At 64.9% G+C, this 14,910-nt stretch overlaps 1 protein-coding gene across 2 annotated transcripts in view; it reads right to left on the reverse strand.

Moving 5' to 3' along the window:
* Nucleotides 1–13: 13 nt before the first annotated feature.
* Nucleotides 14–14,910, reverse strand: part of TEP1 (telomerase associated protein 1) — a 35,819-nt gene continuing 20,922 nt past the window's right edge. The window contains exons 21-55 of one of the 2 annotated variants that reach the window (XM_038558407.1): nt 14,589–14,713; nt 14,245–14,358; nt 14,044–14,161; nt 13,738–13,932; nt 13,472–13,647; nt 13,193–13,349; nt 12,915–13,094; nt 12,587–12,679; nt 12,242–12,374; nt 11,970–12,120; nt 11,604–11,737; nt 11,315–11,403; nt 10,794–10,908; nt 10,126–10,366; nt 9,823–9,946; nt 8,542–8,666; nt 8,360–8,459; nt 8,047–8,202; nt 7,741–7,953; nt 7,425–7,578; nt 7,135–7,347; nt 5,715–5,875; nt 5,487–5,600; nt 4,931–5,038; nt 4,481–4,613; nt 4,329–4,405; nt 4,111–4,243; nt 3,889–4,025; nt 3,661–3,785; nt 2,245–2,388; nt 1,997–2,093; nt 980–1,085; nt 641–864; nt 446–550; nt 14–234 (exon numbers count right to left, since the gene is read on the reverse strand). In XM_038558407.1, coding sequence (XP_038414335.1) covers nt 112–234; nt 446–550; nt 641–864; nt 980–1,085; nt 1,997–2,093; nt 2,245–2,388; nt 3,661–3,785; nt 3,889–4,025; nt 4,111–4,243; nt 4,329–4,405; nt 4,481–4,613; nt 4,931–5,038; nt 5,487–5,600; nt 5,715–5,875; nt 7,135–7,347; nt 7,425–7,578; nt 7,741–7,953; nt 8,047–8,202; nt 8,360–8,459; nt 8,542–8,666; nt 9,823–9,946; nt 10,126–10,366; nt 10,794–10,908; nt 11,315–11,403; nt 11,604–11,737; nt 11,970–12,120; nt 12,242–12,374; nt 12,587–12,679; nt 12,915–13,094; nt 13,193–13,349; nt 13,472–13,647; nt 13,738–13,932; nt 14,044–14,161; nt 14,245–14,358; nt 14,589–14,713 — 4,893 coding nt within the window. In that variant the 3' untranslated portion in view covers nt 14–111. Of the gene's footprint in view, nt 235–445; nt 551–640; nt 865–979; nt 1,086–1,996; nt 2,094–2,244; nt 2,389–3,660; nt 3,786–3,888; nt 4,026–4,110; nt 4,244–4,328; nt 4,406–4,480; nt 4,671–4,930; nt 5,039–5,486; nt 5,601–5,714; nt 5,876–7,134; nt 7,348–7,424; nt 7,579–7,740; nt 7,954–8,046; nt 8,203–8,359; nt 8,460–8,541; nt 8,667–9,822; nt 9,947–10,125; nt 10,367–10,793; nt 10,909–11,314; nt 11,404–11,603; nt 11,738–11,969; nt 12,121–12,241; nt 12,375–12,586; nt 12,680–12,914; nt 13,095–13,192; nt 13,350–13,471; nt 13,648–13,737; nt 13,933–14,043; nt 14,162–14,244; nt 14,359–14,588; nt 14,714–14,910 lie in introns of those variants that run through there. The other variant, XM_038558408.1, reaches the window with a different exon arrangement.

Consider the following 14,910-nt stretch of genomic DNA (forward strand, 5'->3'; position numbering starts at 1 on the left):
GGCAGGACAGCACTTGAGGTTTTCTGACACTTTATTTTTAAAATCCAACCAAGAGAGGAGCCGCTGGGATCTTCCAGCCTCGCATCCCGAGCACCCGGGGCTGGCGCGCCTTCACTCCCAGGCCAGGAAGTACACGTTGCCCAGCGTGTCTCCCACGGCGAGCCGCAGGGTAGAGGCCGGGCCCAGCCAAGGCTCCAGGCAGCTCACGGCCCCTTCGCACTGGAACAGACCCAGCTACACGGGGGACAAAGGAAGGGAGGTGAAGCCCACGGGCCCAGGCCTACCAGCGACCTTGCGTTGCTCTCCCGTCTACGCCTTTTATTTGGGGACAGGCTGGCTGCACACCACAGCAGGACAGAAGGACATGGGACCTTGATCTCTTGTACACTCTGGCCAAGTTTCCCTGCGCCGCCCCTTCAGCTTCCCTGCGCCTGGACACACATACCAGCTGCATACTTGGCCTCTCCCACAGCTTGACTTCTCTGTCCTTGGACGCTGTCACCAGCAGCCCAGGCAGCACGTGGAGGGCTGTGACGGGGCCCGAGTGGACCTTGGAGGGATGGAGACGTGCGGTGAGCCTCCCAGCGGCCAGACCTGGAGCCCTCCCTCCCTCCGCCTGCGAGCGGGGCCTCAGCCCCACCTTCCTGCGCTGCTGCGTGGTCAGCTCGGTGGGTGGGGACCAGCCCCCCGCACTGCTGCTGCTGCTGCTGCTGCCGCCCCCCTCGGACGGCGCGCTCCCCGGGCTCGGGGCCTCCGGCGCCTCAGCCTTCTGCCAGATGTTGCCCGTGGCCCATTCTCCCGCAGCCGTGCCCTTGGCAAGTTTCCAGAGCGTCCCGTCGGCGCCAGCGACCAAAAACGAGGACTCTGCGATTTCAAGGGCAGACGTCAGAGCCAGGCTGCGGCTTCTCGGGGCTGGCCTCCGCCCACAAGGCATCTCCGCATCCAGGCCCCCCCCCAACACACACACACACACACTCACCAGATTCCGGCTTGGCCTGCGTCACCAACACGAAGGTCCCCCGAGGACTCTCCAACTTCACGGTAAACTCGAGCCTCTCTTCAAACTCTCCTGACTCCTTCTGCCTCTGTGAAGACAAGGCTCACCCTGTGTGGCCAACCCCGTGCCTACCGCCCAGCCGAGCAGCTGCTTTTGGCCCCGCGCCGCTCAGGACGTCCTTACCTGTAACTCAGACATAGCCACGTGCGTGCATCCCATGCACAGCTCAGGGAACTTTTGCATCTGCACCCCTGCAGTCAGTGCCCACATCAAGATGCAAACATCTCCAGCGCCCTGGAAACGCCTTCCTGCCCCCTCCCGGTCAATAACCAGACCCCTACGCTAGAGCTCACAATAGTCTCAGTTCTGGAGACGCTGGGGGGGAGAGGGGCTCAGCGGTTGAGCATCCACCTTGGCCCCAGGGCGTGACCCCAGGATCCCGGGATCGAGTCCCACGTCGGGCTCCCTGCATGGAGCCTGCTTCTCCCTCGGCCTGGGTCTCTGCCTCTCTCTGTGTCGCTCGTGAATAAATAGATACAAATCTAATATATATATATATAATACATATATGACCGAGTTCGGCCACCATAAATTAGTTCTGCTTGTTCTTTAACTTTACTCGAATGAAATCACGTAGCATGTACTCGTTCGTGCCTGGCTTCCTTCACCCAGTGCAATGCCTGTCCTGTTCCAGACTCTACTACTCTCGGTGGCAAGACAAGAGAGACGTGGGGGGTAAATAAATGCAATTAAGAAAACTACACTGATGGTTTCCCATGATTTTTGTAAACACGGGAATCCTTTTTTGTGTCAATAAAATCCTACAGGGAAGCCGAACCCCGTTATAGAAGGCTCGTAAGTAGAGCTGCTCCAGTGGAAGGAAGAGAAAGGAATTTGGAACCAACGCGTTGCCCTTCCTCTTATCCTCAGTCATGGCCCCAAGGCCTTAGAAGCATCGGTCCAGACAAACACGTTAACACACACTCCGGCAGGACTTACTAAGACGGAAAGGCTTCCTGAGTCCGTCGACTGCAGGACAAACACACCGTAGTCCTGATGGGTAGACAACAGCACAGGGCGTTCGGAATAGCTGTCCCTGGTTTCCAGGAAAGACAGAGGCCGAACCCGTGAGCAACCCCCTGTAAGACCCCAGTGCTTCCTTCCACGTGAGCCCCAGGTTCAGGGTCCCCACGAGCCCGCTTTCCCTTTAGCTGCAGCCTGAGAGGCAACGGCTGGTTGGCTCCTACCAGATCATAGAGGGAGCATCCCCTGGCTTCATGCACTGTAACCGCAGCCGCGCCTCGGCCAAGATGAGGGAGCCGCCGTCCGGAGCCAGGGCCACAGCTGTCAGGAACCCTAAGTCCTCCTGCAGAACTCGGTTCAGGTGAAGGCTGCAACTCAAAGAAGGTCCGCGGGTCAAGAAAGATCCCCCTTAACTGCACCTCCTCCCCGGTCGCCCGGCTGCCCATGAATTCCTCGGGAGTGAGGAACAAGCACAATCACCTGCCCTACGAACTCTCTTCTTCTCTGTTTCTCTCCCATCAGGACCTCTGTCATTGTCACCATCCTGCACCTGCTCACCTGGGGCTCTCTTACCTCCTTGTCTTTTCTCTCCCTCCTGGCCTCCAGCTGATCAACAGACTGTGGAATCTCCTTGCAGCGCATGCCCAGCTCTCTGTCCCCTCACCCACCACCTGGCCCAGGGCCCACCCTACGTTTCCCCTGCACTAGAGCAACCGCCCGTGAGGGCAGTCTCCCTGCCTCTACTATCCCCTTCCATACTGCCACTAGAGTTCTCTTCCTAAACTGCACATAATTATTCTCAAAATCCTTTATTTTTAAGATAGATTTATTTATTTATTTATTTATTTATTTATTTATTTATTTATTTATTTATGACACAGAGAGAGAGAGAGAGAGAGAGAGAGAGAGGCAGAGACACAGGCAGAGGGAGAAGCAGGCTCCATGCAGGGAGCCCGACGTGGGACTCGATCCCGGGACCCAGGGTCACGCCCTGGGCCAAAGGCGGATGCTCAACCACTGAGCCACCCAGGGATCCCCAATTATTCTCAAAATCCTTAACACCATGTCCCACTTGATCTTTTCAGTCCAACCCCCTGCAGCCCCGCCCTCACTCCCACCAGGAACCCAGAGCCTCGGCTGTGCCCAGGACACACCATGCACGCTCACGACTCCTCGCCTATCGTCAATGCTACCTCCTCTTCCTAAAGCACCATTCCCTTCCCCTGTGGGTCCGGGAAACTCCTACTCATCCCTTAAGCCCAATCTCAAATAGCAACTCTTTTGTAAACTACGAATTTCTCAAATTCTGGGAACTGTAGCCTCCGTCTTCCTCACAGCACGAGTCCCTCCGCCTACTGCCGGCGGTTTACTTACGCGCACGTTCATCGACTGTGCTTCCTAAGTTAAAAGGTAATTCCAACCTGGTTCCCACAGCCTGGCTCAGCGCTTAGCACAAAGCAGGCACTTGATAATTACTATTTACGTCGACATGACCGGGAGCCGAAAACGATTTCCCAGGGACTTTTTCCCACTTACTAACATCCCGTTGACCTAGTGCAAAGTACGGGTGGAGTGATCTGCACAAAACCCTGGGTATGAGACCATCAGTGTATCGCGTTAGCCCAGCTTCCCCTTCTCACCTGAACTTTCCGGGCATCGAACCCTCCTGCAGTTCCACTCGCCACTCGCTGACCTTGTCATCGGCACTGAGGACAATCAAGGTGCGCGCCGAGAACCACGTCAGGGCGCCGATGTGGCCTGGAGCCTGGGGAGCATCCATCCATTTCAGGCTCCGTCCTTCTCGGCCAGGCGTCGGTGCGCGGCACACAGGACCCCGTGGGCAAGGAAGGGAGGCTGCTCCTGCTCACCTGCGCCGTGGCCACGGCCTTAGCTTCATGCCACAAGGTCAGTTCCCCGGTTCGACTCCCGGACGCTGCCACAGAACCGTCTGGGGCCCAGGCCACAGCAGCCACGGTTGCGGGACTCCTGGGCGCACACGTGTCATCTGGAGGAGGAGGGCAATGACGCCCCGCATGCTGGGCCGCCCTCGCCCTCGCCCCCTCTTCCATACACAGGCTCGCCCCACTCACCGGCTTCCTCGGGGACCTGCCAGAGCCGAACGGAGCCGTCCTCCGAGGCCGTCAACAGGAGGCCTGAGGCCTCTGAAACTGCCGCTGCGCTGATTGGGCCACTGTGTCCCAGAAGCGTGTGTGTCTGCGACACCTAGGAAGAGCGGAGGGTAGCGGCGCAAGGGGTGCCCCACCCTGCCTCTGCCCCCTGCCCACCCTGGTCCTTCCAGGGAGCTCACCAGCAGCGGATGCCACAACCGTGTGGCCCCATCCAGTCCGACAGTCGCCACCAGAAGCTCTGAGCCAGGCTGCCCGGCTGGTGAGGCACAGAGGCTAAGTCAGGGCGGGGAGGGCGGGAGGGCGGGCAGGGCGGGGGCGCTCGCGTCCTCACCTGCCCGGGGCTCCAGGGCCACCGCGCACTGGCTGATAGGTCCAGAGTGCGCAGGGATGCTCGTCAGCTCCACGCCCCGATGATCCCACACTTTCAGGGTCCCGTCTCGGCCCACGGACACCACGTGTGCGTCCTGCCCCAGAGCCCGGGATCAGAGCACCGTCGCCTAAGCAGGGCCGGGGGGGGGCTCCTGCCACCGAGGGGAGGGCTCAGGCTACGTACGGGTGTAGGGGCCACCCAAGAGGGCCAAGAACCTGGGGCCCCCAGCAGCCGTCCCGCGTGGGGCCTGCTCCCCACAGCCCCCCACCTTGATGCCCTCGTCCTGCTCCCATCCAGGCCTGAGCGTCTCATTCTTTACCCGCCTCTCGCCCTTGGGAGCGGCGGCCCGGTGCGCCGCAGCCCCACGCGTGCTTAGCCTTGCACCCTGTGAGCCCCCCGCGGCTTCCTCACCACGGCAGCCACAGCGCTCACAGCACTCTGATGACCCAGGAACAGGCCCAGCCGCTGCTGCCGCTCGGGGTCCCACAGCCCCACGGAGCCGTCGCTGGAGCAGGACACCTGCAGAGTCGGAGGCTGGTGACGGGCGGGGGCGCTGCAAGCCACGGGCCAGCCCGAGCCCGGGTGAGGACAAGGGCGGTGCTGCCCCTCCCCTCGGGCTCCGGCTCCGGGCCTCCCCGGCCTGGCGGCATCAGCTGTGCCTCTGGGTTTGTCTGCTTGCCCAGCCCTTGGCCGCAGGGTGCAGGGTCACAGCCTGGCCTCTAGCGCGGGGAGCCCGCACTGTCCCCGCTGTGGGACCTTGGGGCGCTCCCGAGGCTTCAGGCCTGCCTGTCCCCCAGGAGACACAGCCCCGCAGCGCCCGCCTACAGGGGTGGCGAGACGAGGCCACGTGGCGCCAGCAAGCTCCAGGCCCCACTCGCACTGCGCGCCGGGAGACCCACCGAGGCAGGGTCAGGGCAGCCCCCCCGGCCCCCCAGTAGCCAGGCACCGCGTGCACGCCCTTGCTCACCAGCAGGTTGTCCCTGGTCCACGCACAGCCAGTGACCCAGTCATGGTGACAGGCCAGGAAGGAGCAAATCACGACAGGGCCTTGGGGCTTCCGCACGTCCCAGCAGAAGAGATTCTGGGTGGGTCCCGAGGGCGGTCAGGAGCGTGGAGGGGACATGCCGGGGCCTCGGCGCGCAACAAGCCGTGAGGGGAGGGGATGGGGCGCCCAGGACCCCAGGAGGGGGCTCACCCGGTCCCTGCCCCCCGTGGCCAGCCTGCCTCCGTCGGCGCTGAAGCCGCAGCAGCTCACGGGCCCCTGGTGCTCCCGGAGCTCAGCGCCGCGTGGGAAGTCGGCCTCCTGCAGGGGCAGCATCAGCGGCTGCCTGGGCCACAGCCGCACGGGGAGGGCCTCTGCGTGGGAAACGGGAGACATGGAGAAAGGAAGACCTCCGCAGAGGGGAGGTGAGGCAGGACCCCGGGCAGAGGCGCGCCCCGGGGGGTGAGGGTGGCGGGCAGGGGAAGGGGGGGGAGAAACGGGAAGAGGGCAGGGGTCAGGGGAGGGCGGCGGGCACAGGGGAAGAGGGCGGCAGGCACAGGAGCGGCCCTCACCATCCCCAGCAGAGCTGCCTGCCCCTGCTACCCCTCCGCGGCCTCCCTCCTCCACGCCCCCCACCGAGGGCGGGCCCCTCCACATTTCACGTCAACCTCTTTCCCCTCCATCTACACAGCAGACTCCCCTGGGGCCGGAACTCGACTAGAGAGGTCACGGAAGGCCCCAGGATCAGGGCGGGAAACAAACCGCCCAGACTGCTGATGGAAGACACATGCGCTTGCAGCCCTTTGACAGTCGTCTGGACCCTGCACGTGTGCATGCAGCACAGGTGTGCATGCGGCACAGGTGCGCGTGTTAGACAGGTGCGCATGTGGCACAGGTGCGCATGTCGGACAGGTGTGCATGTTGGACAGGTGCACGTGTGGCACAGGTGCGTGGGCGGCTGGGGCAGGGTGTTGGCACAGGTGCGCATGTCAGGTGCATGTAGCACAGGTGTGCGTGTTGGACAGATGCGTGTGTGGCACAGGTGCACATGTGGCACAGATGCGCATGTCAGGTGCGTGTTGGACAGGTGCGCGTGTGGCACAGGTACACGTGTGGCACAAGTGTGTGGACGGCTGGGGCAGGGTGTCGGCGCAGGTATGCATGACAGGTGCATGGGGCACAGGTGCGTGTCGGCACAGGTGCATGTGCGTCACAGGTGCGTATGTTGGACAGATGCATGTGTGGCACAGGTGCACGTGCAGTACAGGTGCACGTGTCAGGCGCATGTTGGACAGGTGTGCGTGTGGCACAAGTGCGCGGGCAGCTGGGGCAGGGTGTCGGCGCAGGTGTGTGTGACAGGTGCGTGCAGCACAGGTGCACGTGCGGCACAGGTGCGTGTGTTGGACAGGTGTGTGTGGCACAGGTGCGCATGCGGCACAGGTGCACATCAGACAAGTGCGTGTTGGACAGGTGCACGTGCAGCACAGGTGTGTGTGTTGGACAGGTGTGCATGTGGCACAGGTGCACGTGTCGTGTCAGATAGGAACACGTCCGGCACAGGTACATGTCCAGCACAGGTGCATGGGAGGCGCAGGTGCGCCGGCAGCTGGGGCAGGGGGGCGGCCCGCCGTACCTGAAGTGGAAGCCAGGAGCTCTCCGGACACAGCCAGTCCCCACACGGGCCCCTGGCGTCCGGGCAGCAGCCAGAGCGGCCGCAGGGAACGTGCCTCGAGGACCCAGCCCTGCAGGGACCCATCCTCCGCGCCGCTCACCAACGCCCCGGGGCTGAGCCACACCAGCGCCCACACGGCCGCGGCCACGGCCCCGCAGCGGACCTCCCAGGAGCCTGCACAGCGGACAAGCGCCAGGGTCAGGCGGCGGACGCGCCTCCACGGCTCCAGCCCCCACGGGTCCCCACAGCACCTGAAGCCACCTCGTAGGTCCTGATGCCGTCCTCCCGGTAGCCGACGGCTACCCAATCACCGTCCGGGCTGAGAGCCACGCAGAGGGCCGCCGACAGAGGAAGGGGACCCAGGAGGCCCCGGAGGCGACCCAGGGCCCCGGACCACACCTGCACCTGAGAGCCAAGAACAGGAGCCCAGGTGCGGCACTCGCCCAGGAACAGCCGCCAGCACGAGGGCCCCGCCCCGAGGATTCCGGGCGACAGGGCGGCCCCTGCACCCCCCGCACCCTCCGCACCCTCCCCCGGGTCACCCGCCCCGCGCCTGTGCCCGCTAACCTCGCCATCCTCGCCAGCCGTCACCAGCTGGCAGCCATCCTGCAGGGGGAGCGCAGCGACCACCACACCCCGATGTGCAGGGAAGGTGGCCAGCCGCACCCCCTCCCGCCAGGACCACAGCTCCACCGTGCCGTCCAGCCGGCCCACGGCCACCACCCGCCCAGGGGCCCGGAAGGCCAGGGCGCGGACGGACGCCCCCGGGGCCCCCAGCTCCTGTGGGAGCAGGTGCACGGCGATGCGTCAGGAGCCGCCGTCCACCCGGCCCCGCGTCCCGTGTCCCCTCCCCGGGCCCGCGGGGCCTGTCACCTTGGCAGCTGTGAGCCCGTCCACGCCAAAGAAGCTGCAAGTGCCCGCCCAGCTGCCTACGGCTACCACGTGCCCGTCGGGGTGGAAGGCGGCGCAGTTCAGGGGCCTGGCGCACGTGTGCTGGAAGGCTAGCTGCCCGCGGGCCGTGTCCCACAGCTGGAGGAGCAGAGGGGACAAGGCCAGGTGCCGGGACTCGCGCCTGGGCTTCTCTGCCCCGGAGGCTGCCCTGTCCGGCCCCCTGCCGTCCGCAAGCACGGCCCCCCAGCTGGCCTGACCTGGGAGGCCGCCGTGTCGCCCCAGCCCCCGGCGTTACCTTCAGGCACCCCCCCAGGCACACAGTGGCCAGCAGCCGGCAGTCCGGGCTTAGGCAGCAGCCGGTGATTTGGGACTGATGAGCGCTGGTCTGGAGCACCCTGGCGGGGGGAGACAAGGGTCGGCCTCCGCCACCCGCGGCCGGGGAGGGCCCCACTGCAAGGCCCGCCCGGGCGCCCTTACCGGCAGCCCTGCTGCAGATCCCAGAGCTCCAGGAGCCCGTCGAAGGCAGTGAGGAAGAGGGCGCTGGCGGAGAGGAAGGCGCAAGAGGAGACCCCGTCGCAGCCGCTCACCAAAGACTTCTCCTCCTGTGCCGACGAGCAGGGGCACACGCTCGACCAGACCTCCGCGGCCCGCTGCACAGGCCAAGCTCCAACCAAAAAGGAGGCCAAGGCGAGAAGGGCGGGGCCAGCTCCCTCTGGCCCCACCTCAGGAACACTTAGAAACGTGAGGAGCTCTGGGGACGCCTGGGGGGCTCGTCAGTTCACCCTCCGCCTCTGGCTCGGGGCATGATCCTGGGGTCCTGGACGGAGCCCCCTGTCCTGCCCCCTGCCCAGTGGGGAGTCTCTCTTCCCTCTCCCTCTGCTCGTGCTCTCTTTCTCTCAAATAAATAAATAAAATCTTTAAAGAAAAAGAAAGTGGGGGATCCCTGGGTGGCGCAGCAGTTTGGCGCCTGCCTTTGGCCCAGGGCGCGATCCTGGAGACCCGGGATCGAATCCCACGTCAGGCTCCCGGCATGGAGCCTGCTTCTCCCTCTGCCTATGTCTCTGCCTCTCTCTCTCTCTCTCTCTCTGTGACTATCACAAATAAATAAAAATTAATAAAAAAAAAAAAAAAAAGAAAAAGAAAGTGGAAAGCTCTGGGCCCCCCTCCAGACACAGGCCAAGCTCAGGCTCCAGGGGAGCCCCATCTCCTCACCTACTGCAAACCGCACCTGTATCCCCAGGTCACAGACCTTGACGGGTCAGAGGAGGGAATGACGTTCCGCACATGCATGTATGTGCGGTGGCGGGGGGCACGCCCGATATGGGGGGGCACCCGTGCTGCCGTCGTCCCCAGCAATCCCCTGTGCCGTCCCCCCAGCTCGCCTGTCCTGGGCTCCCCAGTCAGTAGCCTACACTCTCAGCTCTCGTCTACATCGCATGGCTGAGTTTTGGCTCCTTTTCCCCTCCTATGTTGTATCTTTTGACAAAAACGCCCATTGCTGGGCAGACAAGGCTCCAAGCCCGGGCTCCCAGCGAGACCCAGTACGGGCAGAGCCTTGGGACAGCCTTGAATGGAACAGATGCAGCACAGTCGGAAGGCAACAGGGATTCAATAACAAGCCTTGATCCGATGTGAGGGGGGAAAGGGGCTGAGTGCAGCGGGCAGCTGGGGTGGGGGGGCACGTGGGGCCGCCTTGCCTGAGGCCTGAGGGGGTCTGTGGGGCCTCTGGAGGCAGTCGACCCGCCCTCAGTGTCCTACCTGCCAGGTCCTCAGGTCCAGCAGGTAAACCATCCCATCGGCAGTGCCCACGGCAGCCCTGTGCCCGCTGGGGGACAGGGCCACCGCCGTGGGGGATGAGGGGATGGCCAGCGACAGCCTGGGGCTAGAAGAAGGGCCGGAGAGAGGGAAGAGACAGGGAACTCAGGAAGGAAGTGAAGGAACTCTGGCTTGCACTCCTGTGCTTGAAGCCCCCTCCGCGCTGGCTCCGGGCTGCCCACCCCGCTCTGGTTGCAGCTGCAGCTTGACCTCCGGCGGGGCCGCCAGCGTCTGGCCCGGGCTCACCTCGGCTGGCCCTCCACGGTGCACGGTTTATTAAGCCACCGCAACATGCGCTGCAGGCGCCATCGCCCGAAAAGCTGTGGGGCCTGGCGGCAAAGAGGCGAGTCCAGGGGCTGGTTGGCGGCCTGCTGGGGCAGGAGCAGCGGGTAGCGGCCGAGGACTGGAACCTGCTGTCTCAGGAACATGTGAAACACGGCAGGGTCCGTCTCACAGAGACCCTGCTCCTCTGCAGGGCCCGAGGAAGCTGCAGGAGAGATGCAGAATGTCACTGCGGAGCCAGCCCGGACCCCCCTAAGCCCCAGCACCAAAGACAGTCGGATGATGTGTCTAAAGCGTGAAGTCTTGAGGTCTTCCGGCCCCACATCAGGAACACCCGTTAGAAGTACAAAGCCTCAGGCCCCACTCCGGACCTAGGGAACCAGAATCTGGGGTCCCAGAGACCTGCAATTTGAACATTCCCAGGTAATTTTAGACCCGTTAAATAAAGCTTGAAAACCTATGGCCTAAGAGATCTGGGCAGAAGGTCCCCCTGAAAATCACCCGCCTACCCTCTTGCACTTCCAGCCTGGAACAGAAATTTAATGGTTGTTTGCATTACACCCCCAGCCTGACCCCGTGCACACACCCAGGAGCCCCGTATCTCAGAGAGGCCACCTCCTCATGTATCTCACCGTAGAGGGCGTGGGCCTCCAGGAGCCGAGAGACCAGACCCAGTTCTAGGTGTGCGGCCACCACATGGAGATTGGTGAGGAATTTTGCAAGAAGGCCATGGTTCCCGCTCTGGAGCTGGGAAGGTCAGACTGGACTCATTAGGGTGTAGAGAGGCAGGTGAGGAGGAACAGTCTAGTTTTAGATCCTGCCTGTGCAGCCAAGACCTCGACCCAGAAGCTGGACAAAGGGCCTGAAGGGAAAGGGCGGGAAACCCGGGTGGAGAAAGGTAGAGATGGTGGTGATGGTGGTGATGACGGTGGTGGTGATGGTGATGGCAGTGGTGATAACAGTGGTGATGGCAGTGGTGATGGCAGTGGTGATGGTGGTGGTGGTGGTGGTAATGACGGTGGTGATGGTGGTGGTGATGGTGGTGTGGTGATGGTGGTGATGGTGGTGGTGGCAGTGGTGATGGTGATGGTGGTGCTGGCAGTGGTGGTCCAGGGGACGTGGGGACTAAGGTGCCTGGGAGCTGGAGACTAACCAGGTGGTGGGGCAGGTCGGCCAGAGCCTCAGGAAGGCAGCTGCGGAAGGAGCCCGAGGCATCAGGGTCGCACGTCTTCCAGAGCTGAGCTGCAGGTGTGGGTCAGGGAGCAGATATGGAGACTACTGAGCCCCAGAGCATCTCCCAAGATCGCACCCCCCAGGCTGCAGCAAAAGCCAGCCACCCCCCAGGCTGGCCGAATGGGAGCACCAGCGGGTGGTCCTGGCCCTGGGGGGAGGCCCCACGCGCGGTGCCCTAGCCAGGGCAGGCCAGTCCTGGCCGTCATCACCTGCGATGAGGACGTGTGCGGTCTTCTGCAGCCCCCACCTCTTCCCATATCGACACTGAGCTGCTGTCCTCAGGGGCCCAGCAGGAAGGCAGAGTCGGGCACCAGCACGTTCCAGGGGCCCCTCCCCCAGCAGACTGTCCTCACGTGAGGGAGAGGGCGGGGCGGGGGGGGCTGTCAGTAAGCGGCCAGCATAGCCGCGGGCTCCCATCCCACCCTGCAGGGTGGTAAATCGGGTGGCAGCCGTTTGGGGGCCCAGGAGACAGGGGTCGGGGCCCAGCCCAGGACGGGTAGGATGGAGAAAGGATCTCGAGGATGAGAAGGGAAGGCACAGGGATTGGTGGGAGCCAAGCGGGGGGGCAGGTGCACCTGCGCAGACTCTGGACGAGGTAGGCAAATGGGCCCATGGGGTAGGCGTCCCCACTGCTCCCAGCAGCCATGGCCTCTTCCCAGCCCTCGGCCCCCCTGGGAAGCGCGCGCCACGCGCTCAGCACCGCGTGCAGCTGCTCCGAAGTCAGACCTGGAATCGCAGCTCTCTGAGGCTCTCGAGCACACAGCACACCCCTCCCTGACACCTGCTGCCCCCACACGGTCCCAGAGACCCCCCCATGCTCTCAGGCCCCTCGGCCCTGAGCACGGACCACTACGCGTAGCCTCCAGGGCGGCCAAGGCTTGGGGAAGGACATCAGGGCCGTGCTCTTGCTCCAGGGTGCCCAGGATGTGCTGCAGCAGTAGGGGGACAGTGGCGGGCAGGGCCCGGAGCCGCTCGGACACCTGGGAGGGGAGGAGCCTGGGCTTCAGTCAGTGGGGCAGGCGGGGGGGGGGGGGCAGCTCTCGTGGGGGGGCAGTGGGCAGCAGGAGGAACTGTGGGAGAGGATGGAGAAGGGGAGAGAGAGAGCGGAGGGAGAAGGGGGGCAGAGGGGTGGGAGGTGGAAGCTGCCCCGGCATCAGGGCAGAGCAAACCAGGAGGCGTCCCCGTAGCCAACCTGCTCGTGCAGTGCGTAGAGCCTCAGGTGGTCGGTGACCAAGCGCAGGTACAGCGGCAGGGAGGACCCCCGCTTCACCAGCAGCAGCTGCATCTGCCGGCACAGGGGCCTCAGCGCGGGAAGCAGGCGCCTGCCCCCCAGCCCCCGCCCCGCTCCACCCCGACGCCACCTGCCAGGCTCCTTCCCCCCAAGGCCCTGCCAGCCCTGCTCCCCGGAGGTCGGGCCTGCTCCACCCGGACAAGGACCCCCCAGTCACGTCAGGGGCAGCTTCCCCTCCCCGGGCCCCGTTGGAGGTGAGGAGTGGGGCTGCGCGGGGCCCACGTCCAACCTGGTTGTTGAAGGGGGACTCCTCCAGCCGCTTCCCATACAGAGCCAGCTCGTCTCTCACCAGCTGGGCCCGGGCACGGGGCTGCAGAGGCCCCAGGGCCACCACTCGGGCCCCTGGGCTCTGCGCAAGGGTCTCAGCTAGGCCCCCCTCAGCAGACACGCTCAGTACCAGGTGCACCCGCTGTGATATTTGGGCAAAAGGAGGGGGAGGTAGGAGGGCAGGGAAGGGCCTGGAAGCCCCCCTCACTGGTGTGTCTCACCCCCTCCCCTCACGCTCACCGGGGGAAGGGTCTTCGGGATCCAGTCTGAGACCTGCTGGCCCTGTGGACCCACCAGCCTGTCAGCCCCGTCGACGATCAGCACCAGGCCCCGGCCAGCCTTCAGGGACCGGGCAGACGCGGGCAGCAGCCTCTGCTGCAGCTCCCACACCAGGCCCCTGCGTGCAGGGAGGGGGTGGGCAGGCCCAGGTCAGCAGGACATGGGGGCACAGGTGCCGTCCTGCAGCCTCAATAGGCGGGGGGGGGGGGGGGGGGGGGGGGGCGGGGGAGGGACACACACCGGTAGGAGGTAGGGAGGGCACCCGGCTCGCCCAGTCGGCGACGCAGGTAGGCACAGAGGCGTTTGAGCAAGGTGAGGGCGAGGCCCTGGTCCGGGCGGGCCCCCGAAAAGTGGAAGAAGACCCCAGGGGCCTCCTGGACCCCATCGGGAGCCTGCAGGGCTGACACCAGGGACGCCTGCGTGGAAAGCGAGGACACAACATGGTCAGTGTTCCACACGCAGCTCCCGGAGGCCACCCCGCCCACCCGGGCTCTGAGACCACGCACCAGGAAGGCCGTCTTGCCCTGGCCCGACCGCCCAGTCACCAGGCTCAGCCCCCCCCGGGGCAGCGTCAGCTGCTGCACTGCGTCCCGGAGCAGGCGTGGCCGGGCGGGACTCGGCGGGGTCTGTAGCTGCTGGAAGGCGGCCTGGACCGAGTTGTCCTCCGGGGTGGGCGCTGGCTCTTCCGGCTGGGCCCCTGGCTGAGGGCACGCGACGGGGACATGGACAGTGTTTGCACACCCAGGAGCGCTGGGCTGAAGGCCCCAGGGCCTCCAGCCCCCCGCCCCACCCCCCAGGGCACTCCTGCTGACCTGTAGGTAGAGCTTCTGGATCACGCTCCACACATCCTGCAGAACTAGCTGCCCAAACTCCTCCAGCCCCGCAGCGTAGGGCCGGCCAGCTGCCACCCCGCCCCACTCGCAGGGGTAACTGCGGGCAAAGTGAGCACGAGCAGTCAGAGTGGGCCTGGCCCCCCTATATCTCCCTGCAGGACTCTCCCGCCCCCAGCCCACCTGCGACAGGTAACCCCTTGCTGTCTGCTCAGAAAGCTCTTCAGTTCGGCGATCCGACGTGCAGCTTCTTCAGACTCAGAAGTAAAGTCGGATTTCCAAGCATCTGGCACAGAGCTGACCCCCAACAACACCCCAAGAGTGGAGCTCCGCTCAGACCCCGTCTCTTTTCACCCCCAGCCATCACACCTGCCCGCCATCCCGAAACCCCACCAGCGAGACTTCGGGCTCCGGGGCAAGGCTGACGGGGGCCGCGGGCGCGCTCTCCGAGCCCTGTGCCCCCCGCGTCCCCCCTCTGCCGCCCCAATGCTGGGAGAGCACCGAGGCCCAGGGGCAACAGCAGGCACCTGAGGAAGCTGGAGTCCCGCAGGTAGATGAGAGCCTGGGCAGACGGCTGCAGGCGCCGCGCCCGGTCCAGGAACTGCATCACCTCCATCTCTGTCACGGAGCGGCCCGGGGGGTACTGCTGCGTCTGCGGCCAGAGGGGGCAGGGGTCAGTGCCCGGCCTGCTGCCCCCGGCCTCGAGCCCCAGGGCCCCTGCAGGCCAGGAACGTCCCCCCGGACACAGGCGCAGAGGCACAGCCGAAGCTCACATGACTCCGTGCCTGGCACGCGCCTCTTGGCCGACGGAAAGCGACTCCTCAGAGGAGGCCCCCCCATGCCCTCTGA

Source organism: Canis lupus, chromosome 15 (assembly GCF_011100685.1).
Source record: "Canis lupus familiaris isolate Mischka breed German Shepherd chromosome 15, alternate assembly UU_Cfam_GSD_1.0, whole genome shotgun sequence".
NCBI lineage: Eukaryota > Metazoa > Chordata > Mammalia > Carnivora > Canidae > Canis > Canis lupus.